Below are 16,979 nucleotides of genomic sequence, written 5' to 3'. Positions count from 1 at the left end.
TTTGGGGAAGCTGTTGGAGATGCTCCTACACCCCAAATTGGGGTGTAATGGAGGGGAAGGGAAGGAAGGGGAAAAATTCCCCTTCCTTCCCCTTCCTTACCTTCCCTAAGTAAACTCCCAAACACACCATTAGGGAAGGGAATGAAGGGGAAGGAAGGGGAAAAATTCTCATTCCTTCCCTTCCTCTCCATTACACCCTAATTTGGGGTGTAAGAATTTGGGCCAAATTTCCACTTCATTCCCCTCCTTTACCCTCCAAAATGAAACTCCCAAACAAGGTTAAAATGAAATTTTCATTCTCTTCCCCTCTCTACCCTCCATCCAAACAAGCTATTAGAGTTTTCTGATTCTGAGCAACGAAAAAAGAAGGGGTAAATTTGATAAATTAATGAAAATTTAAGGATATTTTGGGTAGATAAAGTTTTTCTAGTACCCCTTCTAAAAGGGAGAATGAAATGATATATCACATGGGACTAGTAACTAGTACATTTTCAGGTTCCTAGCCCCAGCATAGATCCGAACCCGGATTTAGATCGGGTCGGATCTCAAACATTGTATAGTTTGGATCCGACCCACACAAGCCCAGATCCCAGTCAAGTACAAAAATTCTTGTGTTCTCTGCCAGTAATCAATCTTCCTCGATTTCTCTGCTCCCCTCTCCTCCTCCGCCGGCGGCCGCCGCCGCTGCCACCAAATATCCGGTGATATCCTTCCAGTTGTCGGATCCGGATCCTACTCGCTTGGATCCACTTCAGCTTGAGGTATTGCGATGTTTGATTCATGTCGCCTTTCTTGTTTGTCTTTCAGGGTTTTGTTGATGATGCTAGATCTTATCGTAGTTTCTTGGGTTGCTTAGATTTCTGTTGAATTTGATAGAAATTTTGACGTTAGGGAAGTTGAGGAGTTGGATTAAGGCAAGCAGTTGATCGTGGAAGAGTGTTGGTATTGATTAGCATTGCAATCTCAACAACATTTTGAAACTTGATTGTTAATAAATTTAAGGTGAATGTTAAATTAAAGATCGCACCGTTGCACTGAAACTTTGAAGCTGGGATGAGGGTTATAGTTTCATACTTCGATGATGTGGGTTTGAAGATTGAGAAACCTTTTCACGGGCTGAAAACTGAAAACTGAACTTTTTTGTCCTTTTTTTAATGATTCACTTTAAATGCGTGCACGATGAATTTTGAACTTGGATTGCTCTAATACCGAGTTAAAATGCACTCCCAATGTAGTAAAACTTCGAACATGTGCTAAGGATTGAGTAATATTTTTTTGTACTTGTAGCGATGGATGGGACCGAGGGGAGAATTTGATGAGGAAATTGGGCAACCTATTTGTTAGAACTGTAATCTCAACAAAATTTGAAGTTTTGAACCTTTGCATTGCTAGGATTTTCAAAAGTTTTGCTTTTGTCAAATATGCGTATTGTTAACAATCTTAAGAGATATTCTAAAGCCACTTAATTGCTAGGTGGAACCTACTTAGGACCAATGATTTGTTTTATTGTAATTATTCGAGGAGATTTTAATGAGAAAAAGGGTGTTTTTGATATTTGATATTAACGAAATGGAAGAGGGAGTAACTAGTAGGTGATTGTGGTTTAACCTTTTAGGCCAGTATTGGTGTCTGTCAATTACGAGCGTGTTCCAAACAATTCCATGAGTCTACCTATCGCCCTAAAAAGTGCACTAGAGCTTATGGCAACGAGCGTGGAATCATGGACAATGGGTGGTCAAGTTGCTTTGAGATTGTTGCGGGCACTATGGAATATATATCATGGATGCTTAAGGTTGACAGAGAGACATGGTCATTGAAGCAGAAGGGTATTCGTTTTTGTCCATGCTACAAAGTGAGTGTGTGAGAGTTGTATTCTTCTTCTAATGTCCTAGAATTGGGATTATTCAATATTGGCTGTCAGTAACTGTGGATCCTTGGTGCTCAACATGAAATTGACCTGTTGGTTGTAGCCAACAAGGTTGAGTAATCCAGCATGTGCAGTTAGTCTGGAAAAGATTTGGGTCATACCCACAAGTCCTGACTCAGGCTCACCAAAAGCAAGATGCTGTAGATTCTTAGGTTGTATCTCATTTTGGGTTAGCATCCAATTAAATAAGTAGCGACGTTGAGTTTTTTTATTTAGTTAATTCCCCTACAAATTGATAGATAAAGAGAGATGGTGGCACTGGTTGGGTTCCGTTTTTTATTCCAGCTATCCTTTGACCTTTTAGGTGGAATGTGCTCCCAAATAATATCATCACACAATCCAAATTGGTGAACCTCCAACCAACATAAAAGTCTTCATCATAGTCATGTGAGCCATTTGTTTGTGAAGTAAACTTATAACAGTGAAGTCTTTAGACTTATTGATTATATTTCGCGCTCTACATAAAGATAGAATACCGATTCCATGAGTTGGTTTCAAGTCTTTGCCATAGGAACAAAGGGCAAGAGAGAGAATGCTATGAACTAATAAAGAGCAAGCCAACTTATTTTCTAAAAACTGGAAAGTGTCTAAATAAAAAGGGAAGGTGATAAGATTTCAACACCGAGATTCATTCATCTTCGTGTTCCAATGCGAGAAAAAAGGCAAATGAAACGCATTCTTAAAACACACAAATACTCCTATTGGGCAAAATAAAGGATGCTAAGATACAATTTATCTCCAAACTTTATGTACAAAACTTGGAGGCTGGGAGAAACATTTTGTCGAAGAAGATGATTATAGAAGTATCATAGATTGTGTACGCTTACAAAACAAGAGAGTTAAAATCATAAAAAAACTCAAAGAAAACCCAAATGGCAATGAAATTACTGAAAGGAATTTTTTAGGGGTACGAGAGCTTTATCATTGCTACATACCTTTCATTTTATCTCCAACATTTCTCAAAAATACTATTAGGTTTGCAACAACCATGTAGCAACGATCCCGGCAGGACTAACTTGCAACGGAAGACACTGATAATTTACTAATATATGACTTAGTTTTTGAATCGAAGTCCTTGATTTAAGTTGAAGCTCTTGACTTGCCTCTCTTCCTCCCGATCCCTCTCGTCTCTTTGCCTCATCATCGAAGTTGGTAAGGTTGCAGGGAATCAGATTCATGTTCTGACTTCTGAGTACGACAGTAGATGGAGAGCCAGATAGAAACATTTCTATATTGCATATAAACTTTGTAGGGTGAAATTAATTTTATTCAAAGGCTTTGAAACTCTGCTGGGAGAGAAATTATGGATTAGGCAAGGGGAGGTTGATTTGAGTAGAGGGTTCTATCAGTGAACTAAGGGACTTTACACAGAAGTCAATTAAATCACAAATGCCAAAGATCATGCTGCAGGTGTGGATAGAGACAAAATAAGTGAATTTGATTAACCATCTGTTGATTGGAGCCCTGACTATATAGGTAGATCTCAAAAGTAACATAACTCATGAAAGTAATAAACTTGAAATTTTCTCTGGGTACACTTTTCTATTTGCACCATGAGAGAGGGAAGCTATGCGATTCTTATTTTGAATGTTGAGAAAGATTCTGTTGATGCCCCAGTTTTATTAGGGCTACTTTTCAGGGCTCAGAAATTTCTCTTAGTCTACCTTTTTTTGTCTTGAAAGCAAGTGGATCCTATGAAATTGTATCTGATGAATGATGATTATTTATATTATTCTAAGTAAACGAGAGATATTGATAAAACTGTGTCATGGTGTATGGAAATCAATCTACATCATGGGAAGTATTTATCTTTACGCTTGAGATTTATCTCAGTCTGTGGAACATTGGAGGTTTTCTTCTCCATGGCGTGAGGTTAAACAATGAGGGTTTCTACATGGAAACTTCCTTTCTAGGCTATACAACAAGTCACTTATTCTCATTATTTCTTTGTCCAAGATTTAGGAACAGATCAGATGGACCATATTGGGTTGTCAGCCAAGCATGAAACTTTGTTAAGCCTTTTCTGGAGTTCTTTTTTGTTGCATAGCAAGTCCATGTTGATGGAAAGTTGTTTTTTGTTTGTTTGGATTTTGTGCCATTAACTCATTGTTGGGTGTAAAATATTGCTTTATCACCGCTGACTGTGAAAAGATGTCCCTTATCTCCGTTTCAGTCATGTATTACATGCACACTATAAAACTTGTAATCTAAATGGGGTTTATATCCTATAATCTCTAAAATCACCAGTAGGGTCCACTTCCAATTTGCCAGGGTGCTGCTACAAGATTTATTGGTATCTTTTTAGGTGATTAGAAAAGGATGCATCTGGCAGTGATGTGTGCAAATTAAAAAATTTCTCGCAATTGTCACTATTTACTGCATCCTGCAAGCTAACTCTCAAGTTTGTACTTGTCATATTGAACATGTCTAAAGAACATCTTTTCAAAAATTGGTGATTTCCTGGTGCTTAGAAAGGCTTTAATCATCTGAAAAGGATGGACAGTACAATTGGTGTCCATATTTCTGCACAATATAAAAATCTCTTGGAGCATAGAGAATTTGATAAGCTCAGTTTTTTGCTCCAAAGTGCAAACATGGCTCCAAGAGAAGGGAGGTAAAACTGTTAACATCAAGAGTTACTTTGCTAGCTGATGAAGTAAACGCCTGGAAGTATTACTATCATTATTCAAAGATCACATAGTTTCATATAATGGGATTATTGATGAAGAGGGGACCATAGACACCAACATATAGGACAATGCCTGCATTCTATATGAGTATTCTCGAGATAAGTGGAGTTCAACTATCCCTCCGCTCCTGCTGGTGATAGGAACCTTACAAGGATCCCTGCATGCCCAAGCCCCAACCGCCCACTGACACCTTGATTGAAGCAATTTCTATGTAATATCATCATCCAGAAATCCCCCCTCCCCCCCCCCATTCCTTCCAAATTTGATGATTAAAAAAAAACAGAGAGATTGGAGTTATCAATTTAATATCCATCTTATATCTTCTACATGTAGATTTCCTTTTGCTTACAATGTTATCTGAGGTTTGTAGATTGCATTTTTCTTCTTCACTTATGCACATGGCTAATGTTTAAAATGGTATCTCGCAGCTAGGCCCTCTATTAGCTGAATAAGGTGAAGCAAATATGCAGCAGGGGAGCGATAAACCGACGAACTTTCCTGGAAGACCTGCTGCACCCTTTTCAAATCATCCACAAAGTTCTACACCTTTCAGATCTTCTGGTCCTCCAGTTGGTTTTGTAGCACCAGGCACTCTGCAAACACCAATGCCATTCTCAACATCTGGGCCCTTGGCTGTCCCAGAATCATCTGGTTTTAGGCCTCCTCAACCTCCGTTTGTTAGTTCAAATGGACCATTGGGTCCTCCACCATCATCTCACCTCTCACAAAGTTCAATTACTCAACCACAACCACAACCACAACCTCCTAGATTTCCTCCAACTGGCCAAGCTATACCTCTACGAGGTCCTCCACTAGGTCCACCAGCTGCCTCCCCTCCTGGATCACTTCATTCCCAGGCCCAGGTTCCTGCAGTTCCAGCAGGCATTCCGTCCCAAACTGTAAACCTAGTACCTCCTAGAGGTAACATTCCCCCTCCACTAACTGAGTCACAATTTGCTGCAACTAGACCACCTTTACAGGCACCAGTATACAGAAATCCTAGTACCATTCCAAGAGCTAGTGTGTACCAGCCACCGACTGATTCACAGTTCACTGCTCCAAGACCGGCTTCCCAACCACCTCTACAGGCTTTTCCAACTACGTATATTCCTGCAGTGCAACCTCCTTTTCACTCTTACCAACAAGGGGTCATGCCACCACCTCCACCATCTACAGGAGTTCCTTTTGGCTTTACTACTAGAGGACAAATGCAGTACCCTAGTGCCGGACCTCCTATAGGAGGTGGCCTTCAAGGTCTTGTAGAGGATTTTCAGTCATTATCTGTTGGGTCTGTTCCTGGGTCGCTTGATGCCGGAATTGATCCAACATCTCTGCCAAGACCGTTAGATGGTGATAGGGAGCCAACCTCCATTCTTGAGACATACCCTTTAAACTGTCACCCTAGATTTTTTAGACTGACTACTCATGCAATACCAAGTTCTCAATCTTTGCTTTCTAGGTGGCATTTGTCACTTGGCGCCATAGTTCATCCTCTGGCAGAAGCGCCTGACGGGGTCAGTATAAAAGTGCACCTATAATTGTCCGTTATACACAGATACATATCTGCATGCTGCCTATATGCCACAGATGTAACAGTGTGATTATAATCCGCTTCAAGTATCACCACCTTGTTATAAATACTTTATTGCCTTTTGGTATTCTTTCAGGAAGAGGTACCAATTGTAAATTTTGGAGCAGCAGGTGTCATAAGATGTAGGAGATGCCGAACGTATGTGAACCCATATGTGGCTTTCACAGATGCAGGAAGGAAGTGGCGCTGCAACCTTTGCAGTTTACTTAATGATGGTGCACACATGCTTTGTTCTTTCTTCTTCACATTATATATTACCTGCATGATTCTTTTCTAATTATGTCTGTTGCAATATAACATAAGCATCCGTTTGTCCATTCATATATCAGTTCTCTGCAAAGTCTATTGCCTTTATGAGGTGGTATTGGGAATTTGAACCTTCTGCAGTAGGATGTTCATGTCTCTGATCATTCACTGAGACAATGAACAATACCTGTTTATAGTTTGCGATATTAGTACCCTCAGAAGCTTGTAAGTTGGATGTACTTTACATATAGACTTACAACAGAAAAAATTAGCATTAAGCATCATAGATATTATTACTTTTCACTTGTTTTAATGATCTATGCATGATGATTGTCAATCTGCATACTATGCAAAAAGCAATTAAACGTACCCTTTTTCTTCTTTTCCTCTACAGTTTCCTGAGAGGCTTGAAAAGAAACCTCAATGTTTCATCACTCAGAACCCTATTTATTTTCAGTATCTTGTGCTTGAGTTGTGATATATCACTAAAATAACTTCAAATATCATGAATAAAAATCATTGTAGGTACTGTTGCTGATTGCATATGAAGATAGTTTAATTATTCTGGACTCTTTGAATACATATTCCATGCTTGAAAATGATCTTACATAAAAGAAACTATTCATTTTACTGGACTGTTATCTCGGTGAAAAAGATTTTTCCCTCGACAGTACCAAAATGTTTCCTGCAAAATTCTTTTAGTCATTTCACTAAAAGGTCCAACTGATTGTTGCAGTACAGTACTGACATTATTTTGTCTGCAATATATTTTTTGGTGCCATCCATGCTAGATTGAATGTTTTCATGTGCAGTTCAGTTTAGTTAATTTCCGATCTTATTTAGTTGACTGTATAATGAAAATTGCTAGTCAGACTTGGATATATATCAGTTATATATTTCATATGTACTGTAGATGTTCAAAAAGAAGCACAGTGTAAGAGGTGTATTTTATGTGAAAGTTTATTGTACTCTATGCGCTTGCCGGATAGACACATATTTATCTACAGTGTTAGTCTTTGTTAAAAATAGGGATCATATGCTTGCATAATTGCATTCGATTTAAAATTTTCTAATTACATTAGTAATTATTCTTGAATTTACAATAAAACATGATAATTGTAGGATACGAGAATTTGAACTTCACAAGCAGGACAGGCATTCATATGCAAGCAATGCTGCCTAGTAGTTTGCAACAACTTTGTTGAGAATGTATGTCTGTAATGTTTATCTGCCTTTGTGTATATCCTTTTGGTTAGGCAATAGGAAACAAGAACACTGGAAGCTATAGATTAGAAAACGATATATCCGATTGCTCGTTGATTTCTGGGAGGTAGCTCCCAGTCCTCAAGTAATTGAAAACCCATATCTGCAAGAATTAAGAAAGAATAAAGGCACCACATGGAGTACCACAGTTATCTTTCCTCTATTGCTAGTCTACATTTGATTCCTTGTGCAGCATTATTTCTGCCTCTTCTTGTTTCAACACTTAACAGTATTTCCACTCTCATGTGAGTCCTTGATGAAGCTGTTTACTTCCCATTACTAGAAATAATGTCATTGATGTTGCTATTTGTTAGTATTGTTCAGTAATGTTGCTTATTACAAAATATTATATAAGAAACATGGCATATTCTGCTATTTGGATAAGCTGATGTCACAATTCTTGAAAGAAGAAATATATGACAAAGTGGTGATGCCTAACCCGTGCAAGTTTACTTAAAATGGCGGTGGTGTAATTATATTAAGTTTAACTCTGCTTGAGCTTTTGGTAAGGTGGTTTTTGATGCATATACAAATATGCTATTCCAGTTCCTGCAGAGTATATGTGTGGTCTAGATGCCACTGGCAGGAGATTAGATATAAATCAAAGGCCTGAGCTTTGTAAGGGAAGTGTAGAATTTGTTGCTCCAACTGAGTATATGGTGCGACCTCCAATGCCGCCACTGTACTTTTTCCTTATTGACGTTTCAGTAACTGCTGCTCGAAGTGGTTTGCTTGAGGTAAGGATTGTCCGTCTTCAGCGTAAGAGTCTTTACATAATATATTTCTTTCTTCCATGCATGATTTGTATTACCATTTATGAACATTCTTTAGTGTCTCTGTTAAACTCGTGCATGGTAATATCGATTTGTGTATTCTGTGTATTTGCATGATTGCATCATGATTAGTGACATTGGGTCTTTGCAGGTTATCGCCAAAACGATAAAGTCTTGTCTCGATGAGCTGCCTTGCTTTCCTAGAACACAAATTGGCTTCTTAACTTTTGATAGCACATTACATTTCTATTGTCTGAAGGCATGTTAATTTCTCCTCCAAAAAGTCTGAATGCTAGATGCAGCTGGCTTCTTTATCCATATGTTATTTATGTCCAAATATGAATACTATTGATTCACTATCCTTTTGCCTTTGCCAGTCTTCTTTGGTACAGCCTCAAATGATGGTGGTATCAGATCTCGATGATATATTCTTACCCTTGCCTGATGATCTTCTTGTAAATCTGTCTGAGTCAAGGAATGTTGCGGATGCATTCCTAGATAGCTTACCCAGTATGTTCCAGGATAATACAAATGTAGAATCTGCCTTTGGCCCTGCTCTAAAAGCTGCACTCATGATTATGGTAGGTGTTTTTACTCGATAGCTCTTGATTATTTCAGAAGAACAAGTTACTGTTCACATATAGTGCATCCTGCTAAAGCTTCAGTATACTTTCTGCAGAGTCAACTTGGTGGGAAACTGCTGGTATTTCAGAGCACTTTACCTTCTCTGGGTGTTGGCCGCCTAAGATTGCGTGGTGACGATCTTCGTGTATATGGAACTGATAAAGAACATACCTTAAGGGTTCCTGAAGATCCATTTTACAAGCAAATGGCTGCTGAATTCACAAAGAATCAAATAGCAGTGGATATATATGCTTTTAGTGACAAGTATTCTGATATAGCCTCTTTAGGTGACTATCCTGGAACTGTCAATGATGATTAGCATACTTTCAATTCCTTATTAATTTGCTACTAATTTTTCAGGATCTCTTGCCAAATATAGTGGTGGCCAGGTGTATTACTATCCATCTTTTCAGGCATCCATTCACGGGGAAAAGTTAAGACATGAGTTGGCGAGAGATATCAATCGGGAAACAGCTTGGGAAGCTGTGATGCGCATTAGATGTGGAAAAGGTTTTTATTTTAGCTTGTGTGTTTCTATACTTTCTTATATTTCTGGTAGCCTCAAGGCCCTCAACATATTTTCCCTGGAAAATCCTATCTTTTTTATCGGATATTATTTGTCATTTCAGGTGTGCGTTTTACGACCTACCATGGGCATTTTATGCTAAGGTCTACAGATTTATTAGCTCTTCCTGCCATAGACTGCGATAAAGCCTTTGCAATGCAGTTATCTTTGGAAGATACCTTGATGACAACCCAAACAGTGTACTTCCAAGTAGCCCTTCTGTATCCTTTCTTCAAATTCTGACTCATTGCAGTTAGACTTTATGCTTTCGTTATTTCTTCTTCAATTGCTTATATCCATAAAATTACATCATTCATATTATTATCTCATGATTTATGTTTTCTTGGGAATACGGAGAATATGTCTATGAATACATTGTTATCTGAAGAAAAAAATGCTTTTCGGGCGATTACCTTTTACTTTGGTTTCTATTTCTTTGTCTGGCATGTCAATGCAGATCATTAAAGAAATATTGGGAAAGGAGAATATTAAGGAAGAAGCAGAGAACTGAAGGGACACCATTGGCAATAGCAATACCAATAATTCATTATCAAAACATTTCTTTCTTTGAGTACATATAACACGTGATAGTGAAGGGATATAGATAATAGCCCTAATTTACTCCAATTTTGTGTGAAGATAAACACGAAGACCAAGTCCAATTAAAGATGAAATCCAACTTGATAGGAAGTCTAACATAAATGAGAGAAGATACATCATTTTACTGAATAATAATCGTAATGAATACTCTGAACTTTCTGATTTATGTACTGAAATCTGAAGTCACATGTTTTATATTTGGATCTATTTGTGAACATATATGATGATAATTTAGCAATCATGGAAGTGTAATAATTTCTACTCGTGCTTTTGTCGCCAGTAACTCTTTGAGATCAGTTGAAAGTGAATACAATATAGGGTAAAGAAATGAGCTTGATATTAGGCATGTTCAAATGGAAGAATTATCATATGCTTCTGGCTTTTTTTAAATTTAAGATAAATTTAGTTCCAAAATGAAGAAGGATGTAACCTTCAGTAATAGAGTACTGTGGTTACAGTAAATGAGGGCTAAAGATTAGTAGGGTTTAGGCTTTTAGTTTACTATAACAAGTCAAAGACGGAGCCAATCATGTCCATTGCAAGCTTGTTCGCGTGCTAGTTCTCATGTTGTCTTATTCTTTTTCCTCCACTCTACTTATTTTCATGCAACATATCTATGTTAGATATCTATATTTAGATCTTCACATGTTCTTCTGACGGAGCCAATCAAGTAACATCTGATGCTATATATTTCCTTAGCGGACACAAGATATACTTCCTCTTCAGGTGAAAGACGTATTAGAGTTCATACAGCAGCTGCACCGGTTGTAACAGAGCTTAGTGAAATGTACCGTCAAGCTGATACTGGCGCCATTATCTCGCTGTTAAGTAGGCTTGGTGAGTTCCTATTTCATATGTAGTTTGTCTTATATTGGTTATCCTGTGACTAACCAGAATTTTTTTTCTTATTATACTAAAAACTGCAGCAATTGAAAACTCCTTGGCCCATAAGCTGGAGGATTCCCGCCTTCTTATTCAGTTGAAGATTGTGAAGGGCCTTAAGGAATATCGCAACCTCTACGTGGTGCACCATCGTTTGGGTGGGCGACTAATCTTTCCAGAGTCTTTGAAATTCTTGGCAACATATGCATTATCTCTTTCCAAGTCTGTAGCGCTTCGTGGTGGATATGCTGATGCTTCTCTAGATGAACGATGTGCTGTTGGTTATAGCATGATGATTTTACCTGTAAGCAGGATGCTTAAACTTCTATACCCAAGCTTGCTTAGAGTGGATGAGCACCTCATCAAGGTATTAGTGTCAACAATTTCTTAACTTTGTCATATGCATTTCCCTCAGTAATTTTTTTATGTGTATGGTGTTTCCAGCAAGATTTTGGCACAAAGTTTCTTTTCTTTTTTTATCATTTTCTTGGTTCAATGCAAAGTTAAAGCAGATATATAATATGTTCGTACCCGCATATAATAAACCTGGTAAATACTTAATTATAAATTGAGTTATATCATATATTTGTTGTACAGATTTTGAAGTTCTGAAGATTGCCCATGATTTTTTTACTGAAATGCTACAACCATTACCTACGATGTGATTAGACATTTGGGACAAGCTCACTTAATTCAGTTTTTTGTTGTGAATCCATGTTTGCAGGCGTCAGATGATTTTGAAGAGACCTCAAGTTCATTAGCTTTAACTGCACATAGTTTAGACCCTAAAGGCTTGTACGTTTACGATGATGGATTCAACTTCGTTATTTGGTTTGGCAGCGCTCTGCCATCTGATTTGACCAATAATATCCTAGGGAATTTCTCTGCATTCCCTGATTTATCTAAGGTACTCATCTTCATGTGCGATAGATTTTCAAGTATTTTCTATAGTTATCGTATGCATGTATGTTATCAACTAGCACGGTCTACTGGTCCGAAGAATTATAGATGGTAACTATGTTCAAACCTTTCTGTAAAATTACACAAATCAGAGAATGAAAACTGAAATAACTGCAATGGAAGATACACCAATGAGTCTTTGGTTATTGCAATGGAATATATGTACACTTATTAGAAAGACAATGGAATTAGTAGATATCATGCTTAGAAGAAAGATAAGTATAATTTGTTTACAAGAAACTAAATAGATAGTTGAAAAATCTAGAGAAATTGAAATGACTGGATATAAACTTTGGTACATGGGAAAAGAGAAGAAAAGATCAGAGTGGGAGTCCTTGTAGATAACATAATAAAAGATAGTGTTGCAGATGTAAAAATAGTTGGGAGATAGAATAATAATAATAATAATTGTATTAGGAGTAGATGTTATTAATATTATGAGTGCGTAACCATAAGTAAGGTTGCTCAAGAGTACTAAAATAGAATTTTGGGATAGTTAAGATGAATTGGTACAAGGAATTTCATTAGGAGAGAAATTGTGTTAGGAGAGGATCTTAATGGGCATGTTGATAAGGGTAATAATGGATATGGGAGGATAGATAGAGGTTTTGGTATGAAGATAAAGAACGATATAGGAGAATCGGTTTTAGAACTTGCAACATTGTATGATTTGATAATAGCAAACACACAAGTTAGAAGAAGGGATAAACACTTGATAACCTTTAAAAACAGATTTCATAATAGTCACATAGTTTTTTTAATTAGAAGGGTGGATAGATTAACATACGAAGCTTGTAAAATTATACCAGGAGAGAGTTTAACTACACAGCATAAGTTGATGGTATTAGACATGTCTATCAAAAAGTGGAGTGGAAAAATTAACATGAACAAGAGACTAAGAGTTAAATTGTGGAACTTAAAAGGAGAGAATTTAATGTATTTTAAAAATAAGATAATGAAGATATATGAAATATAAATAATGAGACTAATATTATGTGAAATAACATGTTTCTTGTATCAAGAATGTGATTAAATATATGCTAGGAGAATCTAAAAGTTATAGATTAGATGATAAGAAGAGTTGACGGTGAAATGAAAATGTGCAAAAGGTGATTAGAGTGAAGAAAATATTATATAAAGAGTTAGCAAAATTGTAGGAGCAAAAAAACTTGGACAAATCTAAGCTAGCAAGGAAGGAAGCAAAAAGAGGTTAGTGAGACTAAATATAAGGCTTATGAGAATTTCTATAAGAAGTTAGAATCTAAGGAGGGAGAGAAAGATATATACAAGCTTGCTAAGATTAGAGAAAGGAAGAGTAGGGATTTAGGTAATATTAGGTGTATTAACAGTGAAGATCAAAGAGTTATATTGATCGATGGGGCAATAAAAGAGAGGTAGAGGAGTTAACTTTCATAAATTGTTTAATGATAACAAGACAAGTGAGTAGCATAGAAAATATAGTGAATAATAGAAACTATAGATATTGTCAAAAAAGTTAGGATTAATGAAGTTAAAAGTACTCTAAAGAAAATAAAAAGTGAAAGAGCCGTAGGACCGGACGATATCTCTATTAAAGTATAGAAATATCTTGGAGATATAGACTTAGGATGGTTAACTAAATTTTTAATAAGATTATTGAGACAAAAAGGATGTCCGATAAATGGAGGATTAGTATTTTGATACCAATATACAAGAATAAAAGAGATATACCAAGTTGTTTAAATTATCATAGTATAAAATTCATGGGTCATACTATAAAATTTTGGGAGATGGTAATTGAGCAAAGGTTAAGAAAGGTGACAAGTGTAACTAAAAATCAGTTTGGTTTTATGTCCGAGAGGTCAACTATGGAACCTATATATATTTTGAGACGGTTGATAGAGAGATATAGAGAGAAGAGAAATGATCTACATATAGTTTTTATAGATTTAGAAAAAGCTTAAGATAGAGTGCCTAGAGAGGTAATGCATTAGATTTTACAAAAGAAATATGTATCTAGTATATATATTGATATGATTAAAAATATATATGATAGAGTAACAACTAGAGTAAGAACTAATGAAGGAGAGACCAAGTCATTTCTTATTACCATTTGTTTATACCAACGGTCAGGCTTAATCCTTATCTTTTTGTGTTAGTTATTGACCAACTTACTTGGCACATTCCTGATAAAATTTCATAGTGTATGTTATTTGCGGAGATGTAGTGTTGATGAAACTAGAAGAGTATTATTTTTAAAGTAGAAATGTGAAGACAAGCTTTTGTATCTAAAAGTTTTAGAATTAGTAGAATAAAAATAGAATATAGAATGCAATTTTTTAGTAAAACTACGAAAAGAAAAGAGCATATAGTACATATTGATAATTAAAAAATATTTAAAGTAATTATTTTCGCTATTTAGAACTAAACATTCGGCATGATAGTGAGATTAAGGATAATGTTGTCCATCAAATTAAATTAGGATGATTGAAATGAAAGAGTGATTCATGAGTCTCATGTCATCATAGAATACCAACGAAAGTAAAGGAAATGTTCTATGGGGGCGATTATATGACTAACAATGCACAAGTCAGAGTGTTGAGCAATTAAAAAACAATATGTGAAAAAAATAAGTGTAGCAGAAATGAGAATGTTACGATGGGCTTGTGAGTATACACTAAAAGATGAGATAAAAATGAATGTATCTATAGTAAATTAGATGTTGATTCTATTAAGGATAAAATGAGAGAGACTCGACTGAGATAGTTTGGTTGTGTACAATGGAGACCTCTTAATGCATTGGTTAGGAAAAGTAATAGTATTATAGTTAATGGAGTTAGGAGATCTAGTGGTAGACCAAAAAAACTTGGTTAAAAGCAACTAAGAAAGATATGATTGTGATTAACTTAATGGAGAATATGTCTCATAATAGAATGAAATGGAAGAATATGATTCATGTAGCTGATCCCAAACATTTAGGGTAAATGCCTTGATGATGACGACGACTTAATTTGTAACCTTGTTTTCAAGCATTTTCAGGGTCTTGCAGATGGATAATTCCTCATGCAGCATTAGAATGTTTAGAAAAGTTTAGGACATAGAAAGTAACATTCTCCATGAAAACCATTTGTTTACATTTTCAAAGATAGATTATTTTGCTTATACGTTTACATCTATAGAACAACTTAAGATCAACTATGCTTTATGAATCAAAATGTTGAGAAATTGAGAAACATGTGGAAAAAAAATAAGTTTAGCAGAAATGAAAATGTTGTAAGGAACATGTAGATATGCAGTAAGGGATAAGATAAAGAAAGGAATATATCCGCATGAAGGTTGCTCCAATCAAGGATAAAATGCGGAGAATGGATTGAGATGGTTTGGCCATGAACACGGAGGCCATTGAACTCACCAGTTAGGAGAAATAATGAAATGATAATTAATGAAACAAGAACAGTAGTTACGTATAAGAGAACTTGGTTGAAAGAAATCAGGAATAATATGATAGTGGTTAAGTTTGTTTCATTGCCATTCGCATCATACGTGTCAAAATCTAGTAAATGAGAATCTCCCTCTCCGAACCAACCAATATGAGAGATGAAATTGAGATGAACTTGTGTGTTACAGGGTCACATCTTGCCTTGTGACGTTCATTACGACCGATCACCATGTTATTTATCCATTGTGTTGTGTTGCAGGTTACTCTTTGCGAGCAGGACAACAATGTCTCCAGAAAATTGATGAGGATTCTAAATAGATTGAGACAGAAAGACCCTTCCTATTACCAGCTAGCTCATATAATAAGGCAAGGTGAGCAACCGAGAGAGTCTTCCTTGCTTCTCTCCAAGCTCGTTGAGGACCAGACTGCTGGAACCAGCAGTTACCTAGATTGGATTCTTCAAATACACCGTCAATTGCAAAATTCTTAAAAGTCTAGCAAGGTGATAAAACTATTTTCAGCTTGAAAGAAGCGAATTTTTCCCCAGTTCTGAGAAGGAATAGCCAAGCGTTGATCAAAGCGATGCACGCCTTTGGCAGCTAATGCTGATGTTTAATTTTGTGAATTTTGTCTATAAAAGTTCGGTGATATTTTTAATACCCTAGTGAAGTAGTTATTGTATCCTAATTAGAATTGCTCATACTTACTTTTGTGAGTTTTGTCTATAAAGTTTGGTAAAATTTTCAACACTATCGAATAGCTATTGTATTCTGATAAGAATTTTAGTTGAATTATTCGGTTTGTGCCTAGAAACAAAGAGTCAGTAATGTATTCTCTTTCTTCAGCAGTAAGATCCTTTTTGCTCTTTAGGTTTATATTATATTTGTTCAATGGAATTGTTGTCAGCTATGCTTATTAGTATTACTAATGATTTTTTTTTTTGCGCTTCGTGTTCTATGCATAATGCTTTCAGAAGTAAATACAATGCCAAAAAGCTGTGGTCATACTTTGGAAAGTTGTAAATGAGAAAATATCTTTTGTACTTATCGTTTCGAAGTTAGAGCATGCTTGTTTGATTCTAATGTTCATCTTTGTTGCGAATTTAGAAGATTATTTGGTAGTAGTTTAAATTAGATTGACAGTTTTTTTTCCCTCTTTTTTTTTTATATGTACTTCTATTGTTTTTCTTCTTTTTGAGGAAGATGGAGCGGTGTATTCTGTTCTTCTATTTACATAATAGGCTTTCTTTTTTCTCCTCAAAACTAGTCAGAGAGGAAATGTCACTAAAAAAAATGTAAATAACTGGACATAACGTAAGAAAATTAAAAGAGTAAATAAGAGCAATATTTCTCTTTGTTTTTTTTTAAATTTTGGAATCGCTGGTAGTTTTTAAGATTATTTTGTGTTTTTTTTATTGTTGGGTATTTTTGCATTTTGGTG

The 16,979-nt window shown here is 36.0% G+C and overlaps 1 protein-coding gene across 2 annotated transcripts; it reads left to right on the top strand.

Annotated features, from left to right (window-relative positions):
* LOC109828987 (protein transport protein Sec24-like At3g07100) lies at positions 615 to 16,414 on the top strand. Of its 2 annotated transcripts, none has more exons than XM_020396019.1 (13): positions 615 to 761; positions 5,050 to 6,131; positions 6,285 to 6,423; positions 8,264 to 8,454; positions 8,642 to 8,749; positions 8,868 to 9,071; positions 9,170 to 9,401; positions 9,475 to 9,624; positions 9,744 to 9,900; positions 10,989 to 11,116; positions 11,206 to 11,528; positions 11,886 to 12,068; positions 15,799 to 16,414. In XM_020396019.1, the coding sequence occupies exons 2-13, from the start codon at positions 5,082 to 5,084 to the stop codon at positions 16,027 to 16,029; spliced, it is 3,096 nt and encodes a 1,031-aa protein (XP_020251608.1). In that variant the 5' UTR covers positions 615 to 761; positions 5,050 to 5,081; the 3' UTR covers positions 16,030 to 16,414. The 2 variants fall into 2 exon arrangements, with proteins under 2 accessions (XP_020251608.1, XP_020251607.1); XM_020396018.1 differs by having other exon boundaries at positions 619 to 761; positions 5,046 to 6,131.

Source organism: Asparagus officinalis, chromosome 1 (assembly GCF_001876935.1).
Source record: "Asparagus officinalis chromosome 1, Aspof.V1, whole genome shotgun sequence".
Classification (NCBI taxonomy): domain Eukaryota; kingdom Viridiplantae; phylum Streptophyta; class Magnoliopsida; order Asparagales; family Asparagaceae; genus Asparagus; species Asparagus officinalis.
Note: the sequence above shows the minus strand (reverse complement) of the source record. Positions and strands in the feature narration are given on the sequence as shown.